At 34.3% G+C, this 27,517-nt stretch overlaps 1 protein-coding gene across 7 annotated transcripts in view; it reads right to left on the bottom strand.

The window, feature by feature from the left end:
- Window positions 1–27,517, bottom strand: part of SENP7 (SUMO specific peptidase 7) — a 141,968-nt gene that overhangs the window by 33,409 nt on the left and 81,042 nt on the right. For 3 of the 7 annotated variants that reach the window (XM_001502084.6, XM_014732910.3, XM_005602035.4), the window contains 6 exons: window positions 25,503–25,697; window positions 9,736–9,854; window positions 6,604–6,788; window positions 4,758–5,097; window positions 3,901–4,058; window positions 698–844 (listed from right to left, as the gene is read on the bottom strand). In XM_001502084.6, coding sequence (XP_001502134.5) covers window positions 698–844; window positions 3,901–4,058; window positions 4,758–5,097; window positions 6,604–6,788; window positions 9,736–9,854; window positions 25,503–25,697 — 1,144 coding nt within the window. Of the gene's footprint in view, window positions 1–697; window positions 845–3,900; window positions 4,059–4,757; window positions 5,098–6,603; window positions 6,789–9,727; window positions 9,855–25,502; window positions 25,698–27,517 lie in introns of those variants that run through there. The other 4 variants (XM_014732911.3, XM_005602034.4, XM_005602038.4 and 1 more) reach the window with 2 other exon arrangements.

Here is a 27,517-nt window from a genome sequence, read left to right as displayed (position 1 = left end):
AAGATAAACAGTTATAAACCCATGGAATAAATCTTACAACAGATGTACAAAGTGCTGTAAATACACAGTAAAGCAAAAGTTAACTCTGACTAGGAAGGAAAAAACAGAAAAGGTTTCCTGAAGAGGAAACATCTCAGATAAGCCTTAAAAGATGATTAGGAGTTTAACAGGCAGATATGGAGAGAAAATACAGAGAAGTGAGTAAAATCCATCTAGCTTTCATTTACAATATGCAAGGGGGAATACTGAAGAAAAGTAGAAAAACAGAATATAAACTGTTCCTGGAGTTCCTTAAATAACAAGTTTAGGAATTTGGAAAACTCAGTTTACAACAATTTAAGCCAGCAAAATGAGATTTCTTCTTTTTACTCTCAACTACACCCTCAATAAAAATTTACTTTACCATCAAATAAGTTTTAGAGCCCAAAGAATATCAATACTACGTGATTTTTTTTCATATATGGTCTTCATTAGAGTAGTCAGATCAGAGATATAATTTCAAGACATTCCCTATGATTTTAGGATTTCCCCTCAATTAAAGACATGTTTCAAAGTAGGTATAACAACATATTCAAAGTGTCCCATATAAAATTAATCTCAATTCTATTTTCATTTTCACTAAAAAAAGAGATGACAATCTGAAAATGCCTTCCCCAAGATCCAAAACTAAAACAAAAAAAGAATTAAATATACTTACTGTAACACAACCTTTCGAAGCTCCTTTTATTTTACCAATATAAACAGAAGTAAATACAAAATCCAGTTGAAGATCCATCTCATTACTAGATAGAAGGCTAGAAATGTTTTCCACGACAGGATTATATGCACATAATTCAGATGAAGCCTAACAAAAAATAAATTATAAAATGAATATGACCCTAAGTATTATAGAAATGTTGACAAAGATTTTCAAAGTCAAATACTTCTTTAAATTACTCAATGAATTTTTGTGATTTTATACTGTTCTTACTGAAGAAATAGTTATCTAAATTTTTTTTAAAGATGTTATTTTTCCTTTTTCTCCCCAAAGCCCCCCAGTACATAGTTGTGTATTTTCAGTTGTGGGTCCTTCTAGTTGTGGCATGTGGGACGCTGCCTCAGCATGGCTCCATGAGCAGTGCCACATCTGCGCCCAGGATCTGAACCCTGAAACCCTGGGCTGCTGCAGCGGAGTGCATGAACTTAACCACTTGGCCACAGGGGTGGCCCCTCTAAATTTTTTTTAAGTATATGATTTACCTTGAGAAAATTACTGTAACCAGACAAACTCTAAATTAATTCCATAGACCTAAACTCCAGAAATATATCTTCCTCTATATCAAAGTCATGATTTCAAATTCAATATTCCCTAAAAGCCTTTATTCATTTTTAACTCAACAGAAATAAAGTAAGATTTACATAGCATTTTAGTTTAAAATTAGTTTTTAAATATCTCTTTTAATCACCACAACCACCCTACGAGGTACTTTGTTGCTTTTTTTCCATTTCATAAGTAAAGTTAATAGATGTTTGGATTAGTTCAATAACTTGCCCAAAGTAATGCGGTTAGTAAGAAGCAAAACTAAGACAAATCCAGGTTTCCATCTCCAGGTCAAAGGTTACTTCGACGACATAAAACTGCTTCCATAAACCAAGAAGATGCTCTTAGCTACCACACTTTTAGTGTCAATGAAGAGATGTAAGTGCCTAAGAACCATCTATTACATCAACTCTATAAGAAGATGCTCTTAGCTACCACACTTTTAGTGTCAATGAAGAGATGTAAGTGCCTAAGAACCATCTATTACATCAACTCTATATGCTTTACTATATGCTTTATGTCTGAGGATAACCAATCAATAGCTTAAAACCTCAAGAATCATACCACTTCCACACAAACAACCACACAACTCTGCTTCAAAACGACAGCAGACCACCAGACAGTATCAGCAGCAGTTGTTTCCCACAATCTCTCCTGAATTTTACACTGCTTTCGAGTGACTTTTCCAACTCACATCTTGCCTAGCATTTGCACATTATCCCTTTTTACCCCTAACATCACTAATGACCAAATAAATTACCACTAGAGCAATTATGCATGTTACCCACTCTCCTCCTATCTCTAGAAAATGTGATTAATCTTCATCTGAAACATATACAGTATTCATTATTTTTAACCCAGCTCACAATGCCATTTACCTGCTTAATAGAATTTCTTTGTTATTTTCATCTTTTACTGCTTACTATACTCTTCTTCTTATCCCCTAAGTAAAAAAGGGGTTAAATCAACTACAGCTGGCTCTAGTCAGTTGGACAAATAACTGTGTGTGCTATTCTGTAAAGACTAACTGCCTCCTAAAAATGGCCAACCCATGTTTCCCATAAGTTTATTTAAAACTGGAAACAAGGGAGAGTGTGGAAATGTGGTATTCTCAGTAAGCCTCCACATTATTTGCTGCTTAGTTGTGATCATACTCTGTCAGTTCTACAAGAGATTTTATTTTCTTATAATATAATCATTTCACACTGCATTGTCAACTAATATGCTGGGAACTATAATTCATGTAGGAGTCTGAACCCATTATCAACACTGACACTGTTTTAATTACAAATACAACTAAGCCATCAAGTAAGCTATTGGCTCGATTTAGCAAGACTGGTTACATTTTAACAAAAATGGAAAACACAGCTGCTGAGGTGATCTCTGTATGGATACCAAATGCAACAGAAACACCGGTGAAACGATTATCAGACCAGTAGGCTGTTTTCCTAGAGGTGACTAAATTCTTCATCATACCTTACAGAGTAACAGCCTCTGACATTATTAAAAAAGAAACCAACAGGGGCTGGCCCCGTGGCTGAGTGCTTAAGTTCGTGCACTCCACTGCAGGCGGCCCAGTGTTTCGTTGGTTCAAATCCTGGGCACGGACATGGCACTGCTCATCAAACCACGCTGAGGCAGTGTCCCACATGCCACAACTAGAAGGACCCACAACGAAGAATATACAACTATGTACCAGGGGGCTTTGGGGAGAAAAAGGAAAAAAATAAAATAAAATAAAATCTTAAAAAAAAAAAAAAAACAACAGTTCACCATAATTCTGCACTAGTGGTCACTAACAATCATTTCTTAAAAAACAGGATAATCAGAGGCTGATAATATGAAGGAATACTGACAATAAACGATTTGAACCCTACTGTAGAGCTATACTCTCCAAAGTACTATGTCAAAAACACAACTGGTCGACATTAAACCAACAGACACTTCCATTTATTATATTCTGTAAGAAGGAAGAGACAAAGGACTTAAACTGATAGGTTTGTGACACTGTTCTAAATGCTTTCATATGTTATTTCATTTACTGTTCAAAATAATCTTGTGAGGTTAAGCGTTACCATCTTCATTTAACATATGAGGAAGCTCAGGCTTAAAGAAGTTAAGTGACTTGCCCAGAGCTGGGATTTGAACACAGGTCTGTCTGTCTCCAGAAGACATATTCTTTCCTATCATGGTGCCTTAATAGCATGTAAAGGAAAAGGAAGAATTCCACAGTATTTTACAGTATAGTAGCCACAGTATTGTAAGACCAGACAGATGAATATTGGAAGCTGTTTAATTCTAGAAAATGTTTTGATAAAGTACTTAAATATCCGATGATAATCATAGAAAAAAGGAAAAAATATTCAAGTTAGAGTATTTAAACTGAAAAAAAATAAATTATAAGAAAAAAATGGTATAATCCTTTCACTTCAAAATAAAGAAAATTACATATTTCCCTTGAACTAATATGAAAGTTGTCTCAAAATTCAAAGAAAATTTTTAATTTTTATTATAATATTCTGTTTGGTGAAACAAGCAATAGTCATTAGCCAATAGTGTGTATCTCACTGTTAACCTGCGAGAAGGCAGAAATCAATCACCTGCACTGATTCACACGTAATCAGTGGTAGTTCTGACAATGCTGATTCAGAAGTATGCTCATTTTCATCAGTGATGGCATGGTCTTGCTTAGGTTGTAATTTAAGAATTTCCGAACTTTTATTTTCAACGGGTCCTTCTTCATCACTGGAAACGACAACTAAACAGGAAAAATACTTATTTTTTAAATGTGTCACAATAATCACATATCAAAAAGAGAACTTTCTAATTCATGCAATATACCTTTAATAATCCCATTTTACCTTCTGCAGGATGAAGATATTTAAAAATGGATAAAGCCGAGGAGAACTTAGGAACAAGTTCTAGTTCTAAAAATGTATTGTGCCATCATTCTAAATTGTACTTTAAGTCATGTGACATTAGTTGCTTCCAAGAGGGGGAAACAGATGGGCACAGGATGCGGAGACTATTCACTGTACATAGTTCAGAATCTTTTCTGTACCATATGACTGCATCAAATAGTCGAAAATTAATTAAATCAAATTAATGACAATAGTTAAATAGTACCTAAACTCTCTGTACTTCAGCTTCATCAACCAAAATGACGATAATAATGGTCCTTACAGAATCCTTTTAAAAACTGACTGATGAGATGAATTACACTACACTAATATAAAAAAAAAAATTACTTCTGCTTCCAAGTACTCCATTGTTCACCTAAATCAATATTACAAAATGCACGAAGTCCCAAAACCTCAAGTCTTTTTTTCTAAAGTTAATATATTCCATAGTGACGTCATAAACAGCTTATTGCCTTAGCAAATTTGTTCAAGAAGAGAAATAAAACAACTTAAGCAAAGCAGAGAAAATTAAGAGCCTCTAACATCCTATTACTTACTTGGTTCAGCTGAGATCAGCGACTGGTTCCCTTCACTGGGTTCACTTAAAACAGTCTTTTCTATTGTGTCCAACTCATTCTCAGCCTTCTCAAGCAGGGTGGAATTCCCCACGATATCGGGGGAGGGAGAGCTCTCAAAAGTTTCAGTGGTTGAATAGTCAGAGGCGCTTTTGGGAGCAGCACTCAAAGCCGGCTCCGGACTGTGGAGTGAGGATGCTTTAGTAAAATCACTTCCTATAGGTACAGGTGTAACTTCTTCAAGCAGTTTTGAGTCTTGATGATAGTTTTCACTTGACTTTTCAAACTCAATGGATACTGTTGAGTCATTTTCCTGTTCTTTCTGAACATAAACACATACAAAAAATTAGCATTTTTCAAATTTGGCTAGTATAAAGAATTTTTTTAAGTTTAAATTCCTAAGAATATAAAAGTGAAATTATTATATAATTTCTATACTACAGGGATAGAAAACTACACAATTATACTATATTACTCTTGCCAGTGTCTCCCACGTATAAAGATAGAGTTTGGTCTGTCCAATTGGACGCCTAAACATTTTTTAAAAGGACAGGATGGGGAAACCCCTCTATTTGCCAGTGGTTCAGATGCTCTTCCATGAACTGAATCAACTTTATAATAAAAGGAAATGCTTTTTAGTTTTATTTTGCAGAAGTAATGAGGTCATATGACATCATATGACTTCAGGAACAAAAGCAAAAATTTAAAAACTTAAGAGGATAACAATATGAAAGCTCATGAAAATCAATCACCACCTTCACATCTCCAGTACTCTATAAATCATAACACAAAGGCACAGCAAAATCCTGAAATGCCTTGTGAATCAAAGAAATCAAAAAGATGTCCTCTTATAGTTTTATTGTTAACTGTATACTAAGTCTTTGAAAAATAAATATGTACACATTAAGTATGGTAATTCTTCACTTACAACAAATTCCCTAAACTCTAGATAAAGAGAAGCCTAAGGAAGTTGGTAAGTAAATTACTTCTGACAAAAGAAATCTGGTAATAATTTTACAGAGCAAGTGAAAAAGCAATTGGCTGGACAGTATGAATAGTATTAGTATTTAGTTAAAATAAGGGAAAATAAAAGAAAACAAGTCTGAAGGGTATACACCAAACTACTAAGTAAGGAGTAGTATTGGAGAAGGAGCAATTTTAATTTTTTTATTCATTCATAATATTTGAAATTTGTTCCAACTGTATTACTGCAAAAAGTTTCATTTAAATTATTTTTTTAAAATGAGAGAGTCAAAAAAATAGGCAAAGAAAAGAAATTTGACGATAAAAGCAAAATGCTAGAACAACTTTACTTGGCCACAGTTAATTCTTTTTTCTTTCCCCACCAATAAATGTTTACTGAGGCCTGTAAAATTTCATGTCAGTCTCTGGGAAGAGCCCTTAGATACATCCTTCATTACCTGTTCCACTGATTTTTCAGTATAAATCTTGATGTTTCCATATAAAGCAATTCAAGTAAAAACAAGTGAAACAATTGCTGGCATGATGTGCCTTTTTTTTTTTCCTTTCTTATCCCTTTTTTTTAACTTTTTATTGAGATTATGATAGTTTACAACCTTATGAAATTTCAGTTGTACATTATTGTTTGTCAGTCGTGTTGTAGGTGCACCCCTTCACCCTTGTTGTAGGTGCCCACCCCCCAACCCCCTTTCCCCTGGTAACCGCTAACCTGTTCTCTTTGTCTACATGTTTAACTTCCACATATGAGTGGAGTCATACAGAGAGTGTCTTTCTCTATCTGGCTTCAGTCAATTCATTTTTATCACAGCACAAACTATTTCATATGACATCAAATACCTCTACTTACTGTCTGTTCTGCTGACTTATACAAAGAAGTAGTTGAATTATGAGAATCTAGTATACTACTTCTGTGCCTTTTCTTTCTCTTCCTGGAAATCAGAGTGGGTTCCATTTTTGAATCAAAATAGGTATCATCCTTGTTTCTGCTCCCCTCTTCCAGATGATCACACCCTCTACTTCCACTATTGAGGTCTTAAAAAACAAAAGAGACATAAATATGGCCAAAAAGTACAGAAAGAATCCATTTTAGAGGAGCTCAAAGAAACATCATCAAAATTGCTATATTATTTCCAAAGCTAATTTAAAAAGAAGTCCACAGTTAAATTCTCATACTGACATGGGGGAATACAAAGAGAGATCCTATTTTAAACTATATACACGAAGTAAATGTTCATTGTACAATAAAAATGTACAATATATTAAAAAGGAGTATTCTTTAGTAAACAAAGCACAGCAACAAAACCATCTTCCTTTTGTTATTATAACTGCATTTGACTGTAAGACACAAAAAGAGGTCTTAATAAAATTTGGAAAACTCATGTCTTAAAACATTTCGATAATTCATTCTGATTTTAGAAATTAGTTGTCTTTTTAAAATGTAAGTTTTATATATACACATATACTTTTTAAAGTGAAAAGGGACAATAATTGGAAAGAATAGAGTATTGCTCACTGCTCTTTTAAAAGGAGGTGAAATACCTTTCCTCAGCAGCTGACTGTGATGGGATCATTCACAAGTCTATCCATTTGCTTCACAGTTTGCTTCTTCCTTTTAAAAATTAAGACTCTGACATTTTAAGTCTCCAACAAATCTACTGCTCTACAGAGAATGAAGTGCTCCCTTTTTTAAATCAACAAGCATTATTTTGAAACTCATGTCAATTATTACTAAAAATCCTGAGTCTTTCAGTTACCAAATATATGTACTGTATGAAAATACCTTCCAAAAGGTCCTACCTAACTAACTGAAGATTATCCTAAATTATTTTGCTTTCTGAAGCTATATCACACAAGTATCAACTCAAAGTTTACACAAAGCAAGCCCCAAAGCAGCTTCCTTGAATTCCTGTAACACTGACTGGCCTGACCTCTCCTTCGTTCAAAGTTCTTCAACACTACACACCTTCCCCTCAAACTATTCTTGCTCTTACTGTAGCGTCATAGACACCTAATGACTAACATTCATAATATCTCTGTCATTGCTTAAAATGCAAGCATTTGAACAGGATTGAGGGCAAAAACTCCAAGAAAGTCAACAGTTTCCAATTTCCAAAGAAAACACTCTTTACTCCCTCCCCCAGGAAAATAAACTCTCCCAAATCAGCAACACAGTATTCTGAAAAGCACAATAAATTTTATTTGTAATTTTGTAAACTGTAAAAGTAGTCAAATACAATTTCTACATATAAATACTGTATCAAATCACAATTTCTAAACATAAATACTATAGCAAAAAGACTGATGAAAGGAAAGGAACTTGAGAAAAATTCTTGTTATACAGGAGTTTTCCTTCAAATAATTTACTATTTACACATCAGCCAAGACTATCTCATGGAAAACAGGAATCAATTTATTAGATAGTGCTAAAGATTGTAAAAATAGTATTCTACCTGCATAATATATACAACTTAACTTACAAATATTACTAACACATAAAATTAAAGAGGTGACAAATTCCTATAAAGAAAAGACTACTAAATATTTCCAATGCATTATTTTCATAGAAGCAAATTCCACAAGGCAAATTTAATGTACAACAAAATAACGGTACAATTGGGGTTTAATTCAGAATTACCATTAATTTACGGTTTTATGTTAAACAAGTGGTATTAGACACAATTATTAGGATTAAAACACGGAGAGTTTCAATAGCTAATTGTCTTAAAAACACTTTACCTATGAGGAGAACGTTCAGGGATACTAAGAAACCATAAAGCATTTCTTTTGTCATGCATTTTTCCCCTGCTGTAAGTCCAAAATCCCACTGTGACTTTGAAGTAATACTGACGGGCATAAGTCTGAAAGCTTTTTGTTTAACTATTCCTACCCTACCCAGGAAAGCAGTGGAACGTGAAGGCTTACCAGTGTCTTTGACAGCATCTGAACCAAGCCCACTTGTACTAATACTTATATTTTCATTTGGTAATTAAAGATAATTATTTCTGAAAAAAGTACAATTCATAAGAAAATAAATACTTCTCATTATGTGCAGACAGGACTTAGTCACTAATTGAAAGATTATGTCTACAGAGTCTCAATGCTTTCTCTAGATTGCTCTCATAATAGTTGTAGCTGATTTCCTGTATACATCAAAGTTATTAGTCTAGTTTCCTTTTAAGTTTTCCTCTTCTATGAAAAAGGCTGCTAAAAATGTGTAAATAGCTGTGTCCCAGATGAAGTACAAAGAATCTTTGCCTAGTGTCATTAAAGAACCATCTTTTCTTGTCAATAATTTATAAAATCATTCAGGAAACAAAATACCTCAACTAGTTTGAAGCTATCAACAATCCAAGAGACCCTTGAAGATGTCAGTTTCACATCTGACTGATGTAGTAAATTGTTTTGGTGCAAATTTTTATAAATTATTTTAAAATCTTAAAAGAGAAACAAAATAGAGAAAAGAAGTCATTTTTTAACCCTACATGCAAAGAGTCCTACAAAGAACTTTCAGAAGTCTAGGATGTATTTACCTTTAAATTTGCTAATAGTGGCTTGTATTGGCATCCTCCTAGAGTTGAGAGAAATTCTAATGAATAAAGAATGTATTTCATAGTAGGAGGATAGACAGTGGGAAGCTAATAATAATAACTGAGTTAGTTGTATTATGAATTACCAGACATATGTATGGAAACAACACTTAGAAATAGCTAAACTAACATTACCACTTTGTACCTGTATGCCCAGTCCCAACAACAAAAAAATAATATTCAAATTTAACTTTTGGATTTAGTAACTAAGTCAAGAAATGTATACGACAGTATAAAAATAGTAAATTAAGCAATTTTATTTGTGTTGCTAAATAATCTCCCTTTACTTTCACATATCCTTTAAGTGTAAGATTAAAGTTACTGATAACTTAAAATTATTACAAATTCAACAGATAAAAATTCAAATGACAAGTTTTCTAAGGTTCACAAACCTTTTGGGTGAGTATCAGACATTACAAGAGAAATGCCATCGTCATCTCTCCGCTTTTCTTTAGTGTCTGCAGCCTGCTTTGTATAATTATTATCTACTGTCTTTCTTGGCTGTGAACCCCTGCAAAACAAAATAACATTATACTCAATTCTTCTAAACCTAAATGAATTTAGAAGCCAGCTGGTATATACTCAAGATAAAAGTCCAACAGGTTACAAATACAATTCCATATAGCAAAGTATATGATCTGAACAGTAGAAAGAATACTGAACTCAGATTTGAGAAATAAGTTTTCATCCCTGTTCTACCTTTAAAGTCTACAGGTTTCTTTGGGAGAAAAAACAAGATACTCACACTTCAGGATTGTGCCATATGCAAAATGAGCAAAAGAATAATACAAGTATTAAATACATCAAAGAGGTCTAAAAAGTAAAAGTTCCATGAACACAAGTACATGATAACCACACCTATGTGTATTCAAAAAATTATAAGAAAAGATAATTGTTAATATGTTTCAAGCATAGTTCATATATCAAAATTTAAATACAAAATAAAATTTGGAGTGTGGTAAGAAATTTTACCTACAGAGGAAGTAATTTAAAATATAGGTACTGGTTAAATATATAAAACATAAGCCTCTGTGAAAAACAAGTTTTGGAATGATAAAGCACAACGTCACTATTAATGAAAACTTAATACAATAGTAGTGGATTTCAGTGCCCCATTTTCAGCAATGGATAAAGGATCCAGACAGTAAATCAACAGAGAAAGGTTGGATAAGAACCTTAGACCAAACAGATCTAACATGCATTTATAGAATACGCTAATCAATATCACCAGAATACACATTCTTCTCAAGTGCACACAGAACATTCTCCAGGATAAATCATATGATAGGACACAAAACAAGTCTCAGCAAATTTAAGAAAACTGAAATCATACCAAGTATCTTTTCCAACCACAAGAGTATGACACTAGGAATGAGTAACAAGAGGAAAGCTGGAAATTCACAAACATATGAAGATTAAACAATATCCTCCTGAACAACCAACTGGTCACAGAAAAAATCAAAAGGGAGATCAAGAAATATCTTAAAACAAACCAAAATGTAAGCAGAAAATATCAAAACCTATGAAATGCTACAAAATCAGTTCTAAGAGGGAAGTTTATAGTTATAAATGCCTACATTAAGAAACGAGAAAGAATTCCAATGAACAACCTCAATTTACGCCTAAAGGAACCAGTAAAAGAAGAATAAACTAAGACCAAAGTTAGCAGAAGGAAGGAAACAACAAAGATCAGAGCAGAAATAAATAAAATAGAGACCAAGAAAACAATAGAAAAGATCAACAAAATTAGGAGAAAGTTTTTTGAAAAGACTTTAAAAAAATGAATAAAACTTTAGGTACACAAACTAAGGAAAAAAGAGAAGACTCAAATAAACAAAAAGAGAAATGAAAGAGAAGACATTAAACTGATACCACACAAACACAAAGAAACAAGCGACTACTATGAACAATTATACGCCAACAAATTGGATGACCTAGAAGAAATGGATAAATAATTAGAAACCTATAACCTACAAGACTGAATCACAAAGAAAACAAAAATCTGAACAGACCAAATAACAAGTAAAATGATTGAATTAGTAATCAAAAGCCTTCCAATGCAGAAACGTCCAGGACCAGATGGTTTCACTGGTAATTCCATCAAACAATAAAAGATAAATTAATGCCAATCCTTCTCAAACGTCTCTACAAAACTGAAGAGGAAAAAACATTCCTAAACTCATGTCATGAGGCCATCATTACCCTGATACAAAAGCCAGACAAAGACACTACAGGAATAGAAAACTACAGACCACTATCTCTGATGCACATAGATGCAAAAAGTTATCAGCAAAATATTAGGAAATCAAATTCAACAATACATTAAAAGTCATACACCATGATCAAGTGGGATTTAATCCAGGGATGCAAGGATGGTTCAATATCGACAAATAAATCAATGTGATATACCACGTTAGTAGAATAAAAGATAAAAATCATATCATCACTCAACAGACGCAGAAAAAGAATTTGACAAAATTCAACATTCTTTCATGATAAACCCTCAAACACCTGAATATAGAAAGGATGTACCTCAACATAATAAAGACTAATAAACAAGCCCACAGCTAACATCACACTCAACAGTGACAGATTAAAAGCTTTTCCTCTAAGATGAGGGACAAGACAAGGGTGCCCACTCTCACTACTCTTCCTAAACATAGTGCTGGAAGTCCTAGCTAGAGCAATTAGGCAAGACAAAGAAATAAAAAGCATCCAAGTCAAAAAGGAAGAAGTAAAACTGTCATCATTTGCAGATGATATGATCTTACATACAGAAAACACTAAAGAATCCACCAAAAAACTGTTAGAACTAATCAATGAATTCAGTAAAATTGCAGGATACAAAATCAATTTACAAAAATCATTTGCATTTCTATACAATGACAGTGAACTATCAGAAAGAGAAATTGAAAAAACAACCTCATTTACAATTGCATCAAAAGAATAAAACAGGGCTGGCTCGGTGGCATAGTGGTTTGGTTTACATACTCCTCTTCGGTGGCCTGGGGTTCACCAGTTTGGATCCCCGGAACAGACCTACGTACCACTTGTCAAGCCATGCCGTAGCAAGCATCCCACATATAAAGTAGAGGAAGATGGGCACGGACATTAGCTCAGGGCCAATCTTCCCTAACAAAAAGAGGAGGATTGGCAGCAGATGTTAGCTCAGGGCTAATCTTCCTCAAAAAAAAAAAAAAGAAAGAATAAAACACATAGGAATAAATATAACCAAGGAGGAGAAAGAACTGTACACTGAAAATTATAAGACATTGACGAAAGAAATTGAAAACAGAAATAAATAGTAAGACATTCCATCCTCATGGATTAGAAAAATTAATATTGTTAAAATGTCCACCCTACCCAAAACCACCTACCAATTCCATGCAATCTCTATCAACATTCCAAGGGCCTTTTTCACAGAAATAGAACGCACTATCTTAAAACTTGTGTGACCCCAAATAGCCAAATCAATCTTGAGAAAGAAAAACAAAGCTGGAGGCATCATACTTCCTGATTGCAAACTATATTGCAAAGCTACAGTAATCAAAACAATATGGAACTGGCATAAAAATAGATACATAGATCAATGGAACAGAATAAAGAGCCAGAAATAACCCTTGCATTTATGGTCAATTAATTTATGACAAAGGAGACAAGAATATACAATAGGGAAAGGATAGTCTCTTCAATAAATGGTATTGGGAAAACTGGACAGCCGCAAGCAAAAGAATGAAACTGGACCAGTATCTTACACCATACACAAAAACCAACTCAAAATGGATTAAAGACTTAAATGTAAGACCAGAAACCATAAAACCCCTAGGAAAAAAACATAAGTTCTCTGACATCAGCCTTGGTAAAAAACTTTTTTAATTTAACACCAGAGCAAAGGCAACAAAAGCAAAATAAACAAGCGGCACTACATCAAATTAAAAAGCTTCTATACAGCAAAGGAAACCATCAACAAAACGAAAAGGCAACCTATAGTATGGTGACAGATAAAAACTAGACTATTGGTGGTGAATATGATGCAATCTTTAGAGAAACTGAAATATAATAATGTACAACTAAAATTTATACAATGTTAAAAGGCCAATATGACCTCAACAAAATAGATTTTTTTAAAAAGGCAACCTATGGAATAGGAGAAAATATTTGCAAATCACATATCTGATAAAGGGTTAATACCCAAAATATATAAAGAACTCATACAGCTTGACAGCAAAAAAACCAGTCCAATTAACTAATGGCAGAGGAACTAAATCGACATTTTTCCAAAGAAATATACAAATGGTCAACAGGTACATGAAAAGGAGCTGAGCATCACTAATCACCAGGGAAATACATACCAAAACCACATGAGGTATCACTTCACATCTGTTGGAATGGCTATCATCAAAAAGACAAGCAGGGCCAGCCCCGTGGCGGAGTGGTTAGGTCCGTGTGCTCCAGCCTGGGGTTTCCCCAGTTCAGATCCTGGGCGTGGACATGGCACCGCTCATCAGGCCATGCTGAGGTGGCGTCCCACATAGCACAATCAGAGGCACTCACAACTAGAATATACAACTATGTACTGGGAGCGGGGGGTGGGGGCTTTGGGGAGAAGAAGGAAAAAATAAAAGGGAGATTGGCAACAAATGTTAGCTCAGGTGCCAATCTTTAAAAAAAAAGGACAATGTTCGCAAGGATGTGGAGAAAACGGAACCCTCACACACTGCTGGTGGGAATGTAAATTGGTGCAGTCACTATGAAAAATAGTATGAAGGTCCTCAAAAAATTAAAAATAGAATTACCATATGATCTAGCAATTCCACTTCTGGATATTTACCCTTAGGAAACAAAATCGCTATCTTGAAAAGATATCTGCATGCCCATGTTTACTGCAGCATTATTCACAATAGCCAAGACATGGAAACAAATTAAGTGTTCATCAATAGATGAATGGATAAAGAAAATGAGATTGAGATATACAGACATATACACATGTACAAACACACATATACATATATACACACACGTGCACACACAAAATGGAATATTATTCATCCATAAAAAACAAAGAAATCCTGCCATTTGTGAAAAATGGATAGACGTTGAGGGCATTATGCTAAGTGAAATAAGTCAGAGAGAGAAAGACAAATACTGTATGATCTCATGTATACGTGAAACTTTTTAAAAAACGAACACTTAGATACAGACAACAGATTAGTGGTTGCCAGAGCTAGCTGGGCAGGGGGCTTGGGGAGATTCAAAATGGGTCAAGGAAGTAAAAAGGTACAAGTTTCCAGTTTTAAAGATAAGTCAGTCCTGGGGATGTACTATACAGCATGGTGACTATAATTAACAACAGTGTACTGTATATTGGAAAGTTGCTAAGACAGTAGATCTTAAAAGTTGTCATCATGAGAAAAAACTGTAATTATGTGTGATGATGGATGTTAACTAAAACTTACTGTGCCAATCACTTCACTATATATATATATATATATATATATATATATATATATATATACAACCATTATGATGTACACCTAAGGCTAATACAATGTCCTGTCAATAATATTCAATAAAATGAATTAACTTTAAAAAATAAATTGATACAAATCATTGGGAAAGCAATTTGGTACTAATCAGAACAGCCATAGAGTGAATTAAATCTTTACACACAATAATCTCACCCATAATTATTATTAATGAAACAACTCATTATGGTATTATTTAAGTGGATAAAATTTTTGAAATAAAAAATTATATAAAATTATTAACCTACAGCATTCCCTTAGAATATATTATACAGTAATTACTACATTTTCAAAACTATTTAACAACATGGAAGTTTTTACAATACCATTTATAAAAGCACTAAAAAATCAGATATCAAGGATCCTTGCACAGGAAACTGTAAAGCACATACCAAGTGACTGCAGGAAGATTGTAGAGTAGGAAGCACCTTCCATCTTCCCACCTAGACAACAACTGCACTGGCAGAATCTGTCTGCGATAACTATTCTGAAATTCTGGAGTCTATTGAAGGCTTACAACTTCCAGTCAAAAGGTTCAACAGTAAATTGCAGTTAACTGCAGTTAATTTCAGCCCTTAGGGTGACAGCCGCTACCAATCCCCCACCCTCAACCCTGAAGCAAGCAGCTAGGCCCAAGTTCCTAGAACAGTTTGTGTGGGCTTGCAAATGCCAAGGTGAGCAATAAGGACCTTGTCCTCCAAATATCAGGAATCTGTATTCTGATCACTGATTGCTGTTTCTGGTCATGGATGAGCAAACATAGAGACAGGCAGCCACTGTTGCAACAACCAACACCATTGTTGCAACACTCTTCTTATCCAGCAAAAATGACTTCCAGGAGATTTAAAGGGTTAGGGCCTGTTTTGTTTTATTTTCTCCCCTTCATTTTCCCCATTTTTTCCTTTTGGAAACCAAATATTTAAGGACTAGGAGATTAAAAAGTAATCACATATATGAGGGAATTAAGAAAATTAGAGATGCAACTAGGGAAGGGCATAGGCTTAGAAAAGACCTAAGACGACCTTATGTTTACACATCAGGCTGATCCCTGGGACAGAGACTTGTTACAACAATAAGAAAAAAATGAAAAAACCCAGAAACTCCTGGAGAAGGGGAAAAGTTTGATTTCCAGACTTATCATAAGATTCAAATGTTGAGTTTTCAACAAAAAAAAAAATCACAAGGCATACAAAGAAACAGGAAAATATGGCTAATCCAAAGGAAAAAATAATAATAAATCAACAGAACCTAACCCTGAAAAAATCCAGATGGCAGATTCAATAGACAAAGACTTTAAAATGACTGTCTTAGGGGTCAGCCCAGTGGTCGAGTGGTTAAGTTCATGCATTCCACTTTGGCAGCCCAGAGTTTCACCGGTTCAGATCCTGGGGGCAAACCTAGCACTGCTCGTCAGGCCATGCCAAGGTGGCATCCCACATGCCACAAGCAGAAGGACCCACATCTAAAATATACAACTATGTACTGAGGGGGTTTGAGGATAAGAGGGAAAAATAAAAAAATAAAATCTTAAAAAAAAATGACTGTCTTAAAGATCCTCAAAGAGCTAAAAGAAGTCTTGGACAAGGTTAAGAAAATGATACTATCAATAAAGAGACAAAATATATAATGAACTATAAGAACATTCTGGAACTAAAAAGTAGAACAACCAAAATGAAAAATTTATTAGAGGAATTCAAAAGCAGATTCAAGTAAGCAGAAGAAACAGTTGGTGAACTTGAAGATATGATCATGGAAATTATCAAATCTGAGGAACAGAATGAAGAAAAATTTCAGTAAAATGAACAAAGCCTAAGGGACCTGTGGGACACCAATAAGTGTATCAATATACACATTGTTGGAGTCTCAGAAGGAGAAAAAGAGAGAAAGGGGCAGAGAGATTATTGGAATAAATAACCACCAAAACATCCCAAATTTGATGAAAGACATGTATATAAACATCCTAGAAGGCCAAGGAACTACAAGGAGAATAAGCTCAATGAGACCCACACTGAGAAATGTTATAATCAAATTGTCAAAAGACAAACGCAAAGAGAGAATCTTGAAAGCACCAAGACAAAAGCAACTTGTCATATACAAAGGATCAATAAGATTATGAGCAGATTTCTCATCTAAAACCGTGATGGCCACAAGGCCTTGGGTTGGTATATTCAAAGCACTAAAGGAAAAATACATCAACCAGAAATACTATATCTGGTAAAACTGTTCTTCAAAAATGAGGGCAAAATTAAGACATACCAAGATAAACAAATGCTGAGGGAGTTCATTATCACTAGACCAGCCCTACAAGAAATGCTAAAGGGAGTTCTTCACATTGAAATGACAGGACACTAGAGAGTAACTCAAAGCCACATGAAGAAATAAAGGTTATTAGTAAAAGTAAATACATGGACAATTATGAAAGCTTGTATTATTGTAAATTTGGTTTGTAATTTGCCTTTTTGTTTTCTACATGATTTAAGAGACTTCTGCAATTTTTAAATTACTACACTATGTTTTTAAACACAAAACGCATAAAAATACAATTTTGTGACATCAATAATTGAAAGGATGTGAGGATGAAGCTGTATATAGGAGCACAGTTTTGTATGTTATTGAAATTAAGCTGGTATAAATTCAAATTAGAATGTTATAACTTCAGAATGTTAAATGTAATCCCCGTGGTAACCACAAAGAAATAAGCTACAGAATACAGAGAGAAGGGAATAAAAAAGTTTCACTATAAAAAAATCAAGTAAATACAGAGAAAGACAGTAATACAGGAAATAAGGGGCAAAAAAGGTATATGGCATATAGAAAACAAATATCAAAATGAGAGAAAATAACTCCATGCCTTATCAATAGTTGCTTTAAATGTAATTAATTAAAACTCTCCAAATAAAAGACAAAGATTGGCAGAATGGATAAAAAGATATGATTCAATCATAGGCTGTATACAAGAGATGTACTTTAGATCCAAAGACACAAATAGGTTGAAAGTAAAAGGATGGAAAAAGATATTCTATGCAAATACTAGCCAAAAGAGAGCAGGGGTGGCTATACTAAGATTAGACAAAATAGACTTTAAATCAAAAAAGTTTACAAGAGACAAAGAAGGATATTATATATTAGTACAAGGTTCAATACAAGATGATTTAACAATTATAAACATTTACACACCTAATAAGACTATCAAAATATATGCAGCAAAAACTGACAGAATAGAAAACAGAAATAGACAGTTCTACAATAAAAGTTGGAGACTTTAATACCCCACTCTCAATAATGGATAGGCCAATCTGATAGAAGATAACTAAGGAATTAGAGAACTTGAACAACACAATAAACCTACTAGATATAACAGACCTATCCACAACACTCTATCTAACAACAGAATACATATGCTTCTCAATTTCACATAAGCATTCTCCAGGATAGATCATAGTTTAGACAGCTAATTAAGTCTTGATAGATTTAGAAAGATAAATATCACACAAAGCATCTTCTCTGATAACACAGGATGAAGTTAGAAATCAATAATAGTAGAAAAATTAGAAAATTCACATTTGTGGAAATTAAACTACACAATCTCAAACAACCAATGTGTCTAAGAAAAAATCACAAAGAAATTAGAATACGCTTAGGGATGAATGAAAACAAAAACATAACATATTAAAACATGAGACACAGCAAAAGCAGTGCTAAAGGAGAAATATATAGCTGTAGATGCTTATATCAAAAAAGAAGAAATATCTCAAATCAACAACCTAGCTTTACAATTTAAGGAACCAGAAATGGAAGAACAAATTAAATTCAAGAACAGAAGAAGAAGAATAAAAATTAGAGCAAAGATAAATAAAATAGAGAATAGAAAAACAGAAGAGTAAATCAACTAAACCAAAAGTTAGTTCTTCAAAAAGACAACAAAATTGACAGAGCTTTATATAGATGGACTAAGAAAAAAAGAGAGAAGATGCAAATTAATAAAATCAGAAAAGAAAATGAGGAATTACCACCAGTCCTACAGAAATAAAAAAGATTACAAGAGAATACAATAAACAACTGTATACCAACAAATTAGACAACCTAGATGAAACAAACAAATTCCTATTGACACAAAACCTACCAATACTGAATCACAAAGAAATAAAAAATCTGAATAGACACATAACTAGTAAGGACATTGAGTTAGTTAACTAAAAATCTCCCAACAAAAGAAAGCCCTGAATCTGATAGCTTCAACTCATGAATTCCACAAACTTGTAAAGAACAACTAACAGATAATCTTTTCAAACTCTTCCAAAAAATTTAAGAGGATGGAACACTTCTTACGTCAGTTTATGAGGCCAGCATTGTCCTATATCAAAACCAGAAAAAGACACTACAAGAAAACTACAGATCAATATCCCTTACGAACACTGATGCAAAAATCCTCAACAAAATACTCCAAGCAGAATTCAACAGCTTATTACAGTTATACACCATAACCACATGGATTTATTCCTGGAATTCAAGGATGGTTCAACATACAGAAATCTATCAATGCAAGACACCACGGTAACAGAATGAAAGAGGAAAACCACATGGTCATCTCAATGTAGAAAATGTGCTTGACAAAATTCAACACCTAATAAAAACACTCAACAATCTAGGAATAGAACAAAACTACCTCAACATAATAAAAGCCATATATGAAAAACCCACAGCGAACATCATACTCAATGGTGAAAGGCTAAAAGCTTTTCCTCTAACATCAGGAATAAGAAAAGAATGCCCACTTTCACCACTTCTAGTCAACATAGTACCTGAAGTTCTATCCAGAGCAATTACACAAGAAAAAAAGATAAAAAGCACTTAATTTGGAAAGGAAGAAATAAAATAATGTGCTCACAAACAGTATGATCTTACATGTAGAAAACTCTAAAGATCACACACACACACACACAAACACAGCTGTTAGAGTTAATAAACAAAAAAGGAAATTAAGAAAAAAATTACATTTATAATAGCTTCAAGAAGAATAAAAAACATAGAAATTAACTTAACCAAGGAGACAAAAGACTCAAAAAACGAAAACAGTGCTGAAAGAATTTAAAGACATTAATAAATGAACACATCAAATGTTCATGAATTCGAAGACTTAATATTATTAAGATGTCAATACCAAAACTATCCACAGATTCAACACAATCTTATTACAATTGCAATGACAAATCTAGGAAGAAAAAAATCTGTCCTAAAATTCATACAAAAAATTAAGGGACCCCCAATAGCCAAAATAATCTTGAAAAAGAACAAACTTGGAGGTCTCACACTCTCTGGTTTCAAAACTTACTACAAAGCTATAATAATCAAAACAGCATGGTACTGGCATAAAGATAGATACACAGACCAATGGAATAGAATACAGAGCCCAGAAATAAAGCCTTGAATATATGGTCAAATGATTTTTATTATGGGTACCAAGACCATTCAATGGGGAAGACAGCCTTTTCACCAAGTGATGCTGAGAAAACTGGAGATCCACGTACAAAAGAACGAAGTTGGACTCTTGCCTAACACCATACACACAACTTAACTTGAAATGGATCAAAGACCTAAATGCAAGAGCTAAAGCCATAAAACTCTTAGAATAGGGAAAAATCTTCATGGCATTGGATTTGGCAATAATTTCTTAGATGTGACACCAAAGGCACAGGGAACAAAAGGAAAAATAGACAACTTGGACTTTATCAAAATTAAAACTTTTGTACATAAAAGGGTACTATCAAAGCAAAAAGGCAAGCCACAGAATGGGAAAAAACATTTTCAAATCATATTTCTGATAAAATATTAATATTCAGAATATATATAAAACTTCAAAAACTCAAAAATAAAAAGAAATCCAATTCAACAACGGGCAAAGGACTTGAACAGACGTTTCTCCAAAAAAGATATATGAATGGCCACTAAGTACATCAAAAGATGTTCAACATCTTAGTCATTAGGGAAATCCATATCAAAACCACAATTAGATATCGCTTCACATCCATTAGGATAGCTATTATGCAAAAATAGAAAATAGCAAGTGTTAACAAGGATGTGGAGAAACTGGGACCCTATGTACTGCTGGTGGCAATGTAAAATGGTGCAGCTGCTATGGAAAACAGTATGGTGGTTCCTCAAAAACTTAAAAATAGGGACTGGCCTGGTAGCATAGTGGTTAAGTTTGCGCACTCTGCTTTGGTGGCCCAGGGTTCTCAGGCTCGGATCCAGGGCATGGACCCAGCACTGCTCATAAAGCCACACTGAGGCAGCATCCCACATAGAGTAAAGGAAGATTGGCAAAGATGTTAGCTCAATGACAATCTTCCTCAAGCAAAAAGAGGAAGATTGGCAACAGATGTTAGCTCAGGGCCAATCTTCCTCACACACACACACACACACACAAATCAGTAATAGAATTACCATATGATCCAGCAATTCCACTTTTGGGTAGACACCCAAAACAACTGAAAGTAGAGACAGATACTTGCACACTGATGTTCATAACAGTGTTATTCACAAGAGCCAAAAGGTGGAAGCAACCCAAGTATCCATAGACATTTACACGAGACTACAGAAAGGCAAAAAAGCAATCAGAACTTCAATGAGAAAAGTAATCTCCAAACTATTGTTCTGGTTCTGATACCTCATATAAAGCATCAAAAATTAAAACAGCAGTTGATTGACCTATTTCTATATTGGGGTTGAGGAGGTCCAAGGAAAAACCAAAACACAGGGGTCAAACACTGATAAATTTTACAAAATAAAATTTAAAATTTCTATACTACAGAAGATACTATAAACAAAGTAAAATTCCAAATAGGAAACTTGAAAAAATTTCTGCAATACATGTAACAGTTAATACATTTAAGAGGAGTTCTTAAAATAATAGAAACAGAAGGAACACCTCAATACATACAAAGAGTAGGGAGAAAACTTATGTAAGAAATACAAAATCCATCTTCACTAAAAATAAAAAATGATTAAAATGAAAACAATTATGTTTATTTTTGCCAACGGTTTATCAAAAAAATTTCAATGATAACATCTAATTCTGGCTAAAATATAGGAGAGAATGGCACTATAAGGATTTACAAGAATAAATACACAAAGACATGTGTATAATCCACTTACTATAGCACTGCTCTACAGACAAAAAGTGAAAAATATCCTAAATGTCTACTCATAAGGAAGTAAATATAAGTAAAAGAAGATAAAATAGATTTCTATGTATTGATGTAGAAAGTTACCAAATTGAAAGTGAAAAGCTGATTTTCTCATTTACTCTTCTACCATACCTAGGCATTATCCCATTTTACAGATGAAGTAAACTGAGGCATAGAGAAAGAAGTTAAGCAAATTCCCTGAGCTGCAATTCAAGCCTGTACTAAATAAGTTAATACAGATATGGCATTTATCATAGTGTAAGATCATAGTACAGACTTAACAAATATTGGTTAAAAGTTGTTACAGGAGTAATATAAAGCTTGATAATTGAGTTATCAATATGCTAAAATACTAAATCGTCATCTAGAAAAAACAAATACCCTACTTTAAGGAGACCATTTTAATTTACATTTCCTATTCACTCTTGATGTTTTCTATTATTCCTTTATTTTTGGCATAAAACACAAGATTTGTTTTTCCTGCATAATTCCATTCAGGTTGTCTTATAGTCAGTAATAACAGTTCTGAACACTAATGACAGGCTAAGGCTAGAGTAAGACTTTCAGCCTTTATATAACATTTCTCCATGTGTATTATCAAGGGCACAAGTACTAGGTTTTCAGGGGAAACTTCCTCAGTTTTCAGTCATAGCCTCCATTGTTCAACCTACCAATTTTTAGTTGCTACTTGACATTCCATCTTTGTTACACGAGTTGGTGTGTTTACCAGTAGCAGAACAATAACAATAACGTCAGAACATCACATCTCCTCGTGAGAAGATCTAAATAATTTCTATTTACTCTTCCTGATTGTGAGACAGACAGGCTGGGAGGAGGGTGGTTACAACATGAGTCCCATCCTTGAGCCTACTCTGTGTTCACCCTGTATTTCATTTCTAACGTGCCACAGCTACTGAAGCAACGGTACAGCCATACTTGCAATTTACTTCCATGAGGCACTCTAGATTCTCCTCAAAATGAACTCATTTTACGGGAAGAGAGAACTAACGCTTGTTCTAAGGAGTGCAGAACTCCTCCTTAAACCAAAAAGTAATACTAATACGGCTGTGACAATTGCCTTGGCAGCACTGGTAATGGCAACCAAGGGTGCAGTGATCTCAGGATCAGACATTGGCATCCTCACGGTAGAAGACTTCAGTAGCATCAATACAGCAACAGCCTTTTTTTTCTTTTTGAGGAAGATTAGCCCTGAGCTAACATCTGCTGCCAATCCTCCTCTTTCTGCTGAGGAAGATTGGCCCTGAGCTAACATCCGTGCCCATCTTCCTCTATCTTATATGTGGGATGACTACCACAGCATGGCTTGCCAAGCGGTGCCATGTCCGCACCTGGGATCCAAACCGGCGAACCCCAGCCCCTGAAACGGAACATGCGAACGTAACCGCTGCACCACCGGGCCGGGCCAGCAACAGCCTTTAACGGCACTTTTGATATCAGCAGCAATAAGAGAGACACAAAAATAATGACTACCATTTATTAATCACCTACTAAGTCCCAGGCATTATATTAGGGGCTTTACACAGGTTATCTCCTTAAATCTGCACAACAATCCAATTAAAGTGTGTATTATTATCGCTGTTTTAAAGATAGAAGAAGTAACTTGCCCAAGGTAAGTCAGCATGTTAGCAGTACTGCTAAGATCTGAATCCAGATGTCTGGCTCCAAAGACTATGCCTATTCCAAATGGAAGAATCAAAGAATATTACCACCATGAGAAAGAATTTTCAGGGCCCACATCAAATACCACCTGGAAATTTCGTAACTATTTAGAAAGGACTTGAGGAGAGCTAGAGTTCTCACTGAAGAGACTTTACAGACAGTCAGAAATTTTAGACCTATATTATTAAACCGTAGCCCTAGATTGGTATAAAGCCGAAAAGTACAGATTATAATTTGATAGTTTCACAGAATCCTCACAATAGTGCTATTTTTCATAACAACATGAATGTGCACTGAGGTCATATGAATTCATCTTAAGTGACTTTTTTTATAGAAAATATCTTCAATAATAATTTTTATTTGTATCATATTTTGTGTGCACAAAGAATTCTCACATATGAGATTTAAAAGAGATAAACAATTCTATGAAAGTCATTCAAAATTATTTCTCTTTTTATAACTCAGGAAACCAAAGCTCAAGGTTAAATGACATGAATATTAACCCAAGTGCACAAAACAGTAGGTACTGAGCTAAGCACTGGGTATAAAGGCAAATAAGACATGCTCTCTCCTTTAGGAGCACATGGAATAGTAGAGGAGGCAGAAATAAGCACCTATGGTATACAATGATAAATGCATCTCTAATATCTCTAATTACACATTAAATTTATTAGTAACTGGATAATACCACTGAAGCTTTCATGTTTTTCAGCAAATCCAGAAAGAGACCTATAAGGTATAAAGTTAAAATTGTCACTGACAATTTACTAAGTAGAACTCAGGTGAAAACATAAAATATTCTCCAAAAGGAGAATAATTCCTAAAATGTATAAATTCATAAGAAATAAACTGAGTTTAAAAAATAAAATGTGTTAGAAATATATTTGTCACAGGTCTTTAAAAAGACAACAGTAAATACTCTTTAATGTAATTAGTCTTACAAGAGAAATACAAACCAGAAGTTACCTTTGGATGGTTCAGGGCCAAAAAAAAAAAAGACCAGATCAATAATTTTTCACTCAGATCAAAATATTTATTGTACTGGCTGAAGACCAAAAATTAAAAAGAGAAGTTCATGGTAAATGAAAATTAAAAGATCCAGTAGTGTTTACTAATTGACACGCCCTAGCTTTTCCCACACTTTCTTCTTTACAGTCCCCACATGAGACTCTCCTGGAGCTTAAAACAAAAGCAACTTCAGGTTTCCATTTCTCTCATTGGCAACAGTAAGCCACGTTTGCTAATGGAATTCAGCTATCTCAAATCATTTTTGTGAGGAATGCATTCAGCCATTTATTCAGCAAATATTTACTGACCACTAAGTACCAGGTACAGTTCTAGATTCTGGATATAAAAACATTAAATAAGACAAGATGGAGAGATGGATGGATAGATAGAAGAATGTACAGTCAGATGGACAGATAGGACAGAGGAGGAGGAGGAACAGACAGATGTCAGGGGAAGGTATTTCAATTATACTAAACAAATAAAATGAAATAATAAAATAGATAACTAAATTTCCATTAAGAGTCTGCATCTATTTTCCCAAAACACAAGTAGAGTGACCGGCACTTTTTGAAATTGATTATTAGCCATGGACTGTTGGTTCCAACAGCCACTCTGGTCACCAGGGGAGAAAAGTCACACTAGCCATCAGAATATATGTGCCTCACATTTAGCAATAACATATCGGTGGGGGAAGAATAGAGGCGGGCTCATGAGAGTAAGTATAGTGCTTATTTTGAGTAAAGTTATCACTAAACATACCTTTTAGATAAAAAGGAGTTCTTGAGAGGATTTAGATTCTGACAAGAGTCTAGGCTGCCATCAGATGATGAAGAAAGCTGCTCTGATTGCATGTCGTCTGTATCACCCAAACTGGCCTCAGTTACAGATGAGGTCTTTATGTATTTTCTTCCTAACTCCGTTCCCAGGACATTCGTCAATATAACTCTGGGTATCCTGTCACACAAAATAACAAACACTGTACTATACTGAAGTTTGCAGTAAAAAACGTATTCTAGGAAGCTGAATTTTCAAACATTGTCATCGTAGCACAAGTAAGTTATCAGAACTATATCACCCTAGAAATTAACCCACAAATATTCAAAATTTTAGATGAACATATTTGTTTCCTGAAGCACCTGTGTCTTATACACTGGCATAGATTAGCCTGCCACTAATAATGGCTTTAACTGTACTAATGGATGCTATTGAGGTGTTTAAAATTTTAACCAATTTTTCTCAAAAAATGCTTTATTTTTCTTTCCCAGTAGTTATTAAAAACACAGTTTACTACAAACCAATTCAAGACATCTTTATTCTTCTCATTCAACAGAAAGGTCCTTGATAAGTAATTACATAGATTGACAAATAACAAATGCTAAATCCAACAAGAAAGACATCATTCAGATTGTACCTATGGTAATGACAGATTCCATAAGCGAAACAGCTTATCAATATGTCAGTAGCAGCACTTTACTGACCCTTTGCAACAGGTAACACTGAGGAAGGGCCAGAGGACTTTTGTTTAAGTGAAAACCATGAGCTTCCCTGTACTCATGAGATTTGCTGTAGCACTTAGAGGGATTCTTTATTTTCACTACATAAAACCAGTAGGTTCTTTTCACTATGTTCCAGACAGCAGAGAATTTCATAAATCAGGAGAACTTTAACATAATTTAGTCATATTTTTATTTTAAACGTGAAGAACTCAAAGCTCAGAAAAGTTAAATGGTTGCCCAAGTATAAATAACTCTTCCTAGTAGAAGAAGCCAGGCCTACTATCTTCTTCTTTTTTTAAGATTGGCACCTGAGCTAACAACTGTTGCCAATCTTCTTTTTTTTTCTTCTTCTCCCCAAAGCCCATCCCAATACATAGCTGTGTATTCTAGTTGTGGGTCCCTCTGGTTGTGCTATGTGGGACACTGCCTCAGCATGGGCTGATGAGCGGTGCCATGTCCGCACCCAGGATCCGAACCAGCGAAACCCTGGGCCGTTGAAGCGGAGCATGCGAACTTAACCACTCGGCCACGGGGTCGGCCCCTAGGCCTACTATCTTTTGGTTTTCTAATTTTATTCCATGACACTGTATCCTCAGGACTAACTTGCCAAAAGATCCAGATAAATGAGCTTTTCTACAGATACTTCAGGAAACTCTTGAAAAATCTCCATTTCCAGCACAACCACCACCATAAATATCGCAAAGATTAAGTAGTAGATATGACCTAAAAACCAAGCCTGGTAGTAAATACAACTCCCAGAACTCAGAGTTTGAGAGAAGAAAGAAAGGAAAGGACGTCTGCCATCTAGCACAACCACTAACTGTGAGGAAGGGAGCAAAGCCTGTTTTCTCTCTCATCTCATAGGATTTAAATCTCTAAGGATCCTATTCAGTATTGTCTGCTTTGTGTATTTGATGCCTGACAGAACCCTCCTGGATTTGAAGTGGGGAGGGTGGCAATATAGGATCAAAAAGAAGTCTCAAGATTTCTGTTCTCTGACCTCACACTAGGAATTGCGATGAAATGAATTGCTAAACAAAACTCAACTGGTTCTCAATACTTCAAGAAAATTAAGGAACATTAGCAGAATTTTATTCAAGTTAGAACTATTTTTCCCAATAAATATTTTAGTGTAAATAAAATTTTACTTAAAGAGATGAGAGAATCTAATATTCTAAACTGATAACTCATTTTAAGAATTGATGATATACTCTTTTTATGATCCCCTATCATTGCCGAACTCTAAAATTTGATTCACAATAAAAGTAATCCAAAAAC

The sequence above is a fragment of the Equus caballus genome, chromosome 19 (genome assembly GCF_041296265.1).
Source record: "Equus caballus isolate H_3958 breed thoroughbred chromosome 19, TB-T2T, whole genome shotgun sequence".
Taxonomy (NCBI): Eukaryota; Metazoa; Chordata; class Mammalia; order Perissodactyla; family Equidae; genus Equus; species Equus caballus.
This window is presented reverse-complemented; position numbering and strand designations above follow the sequence as displayed.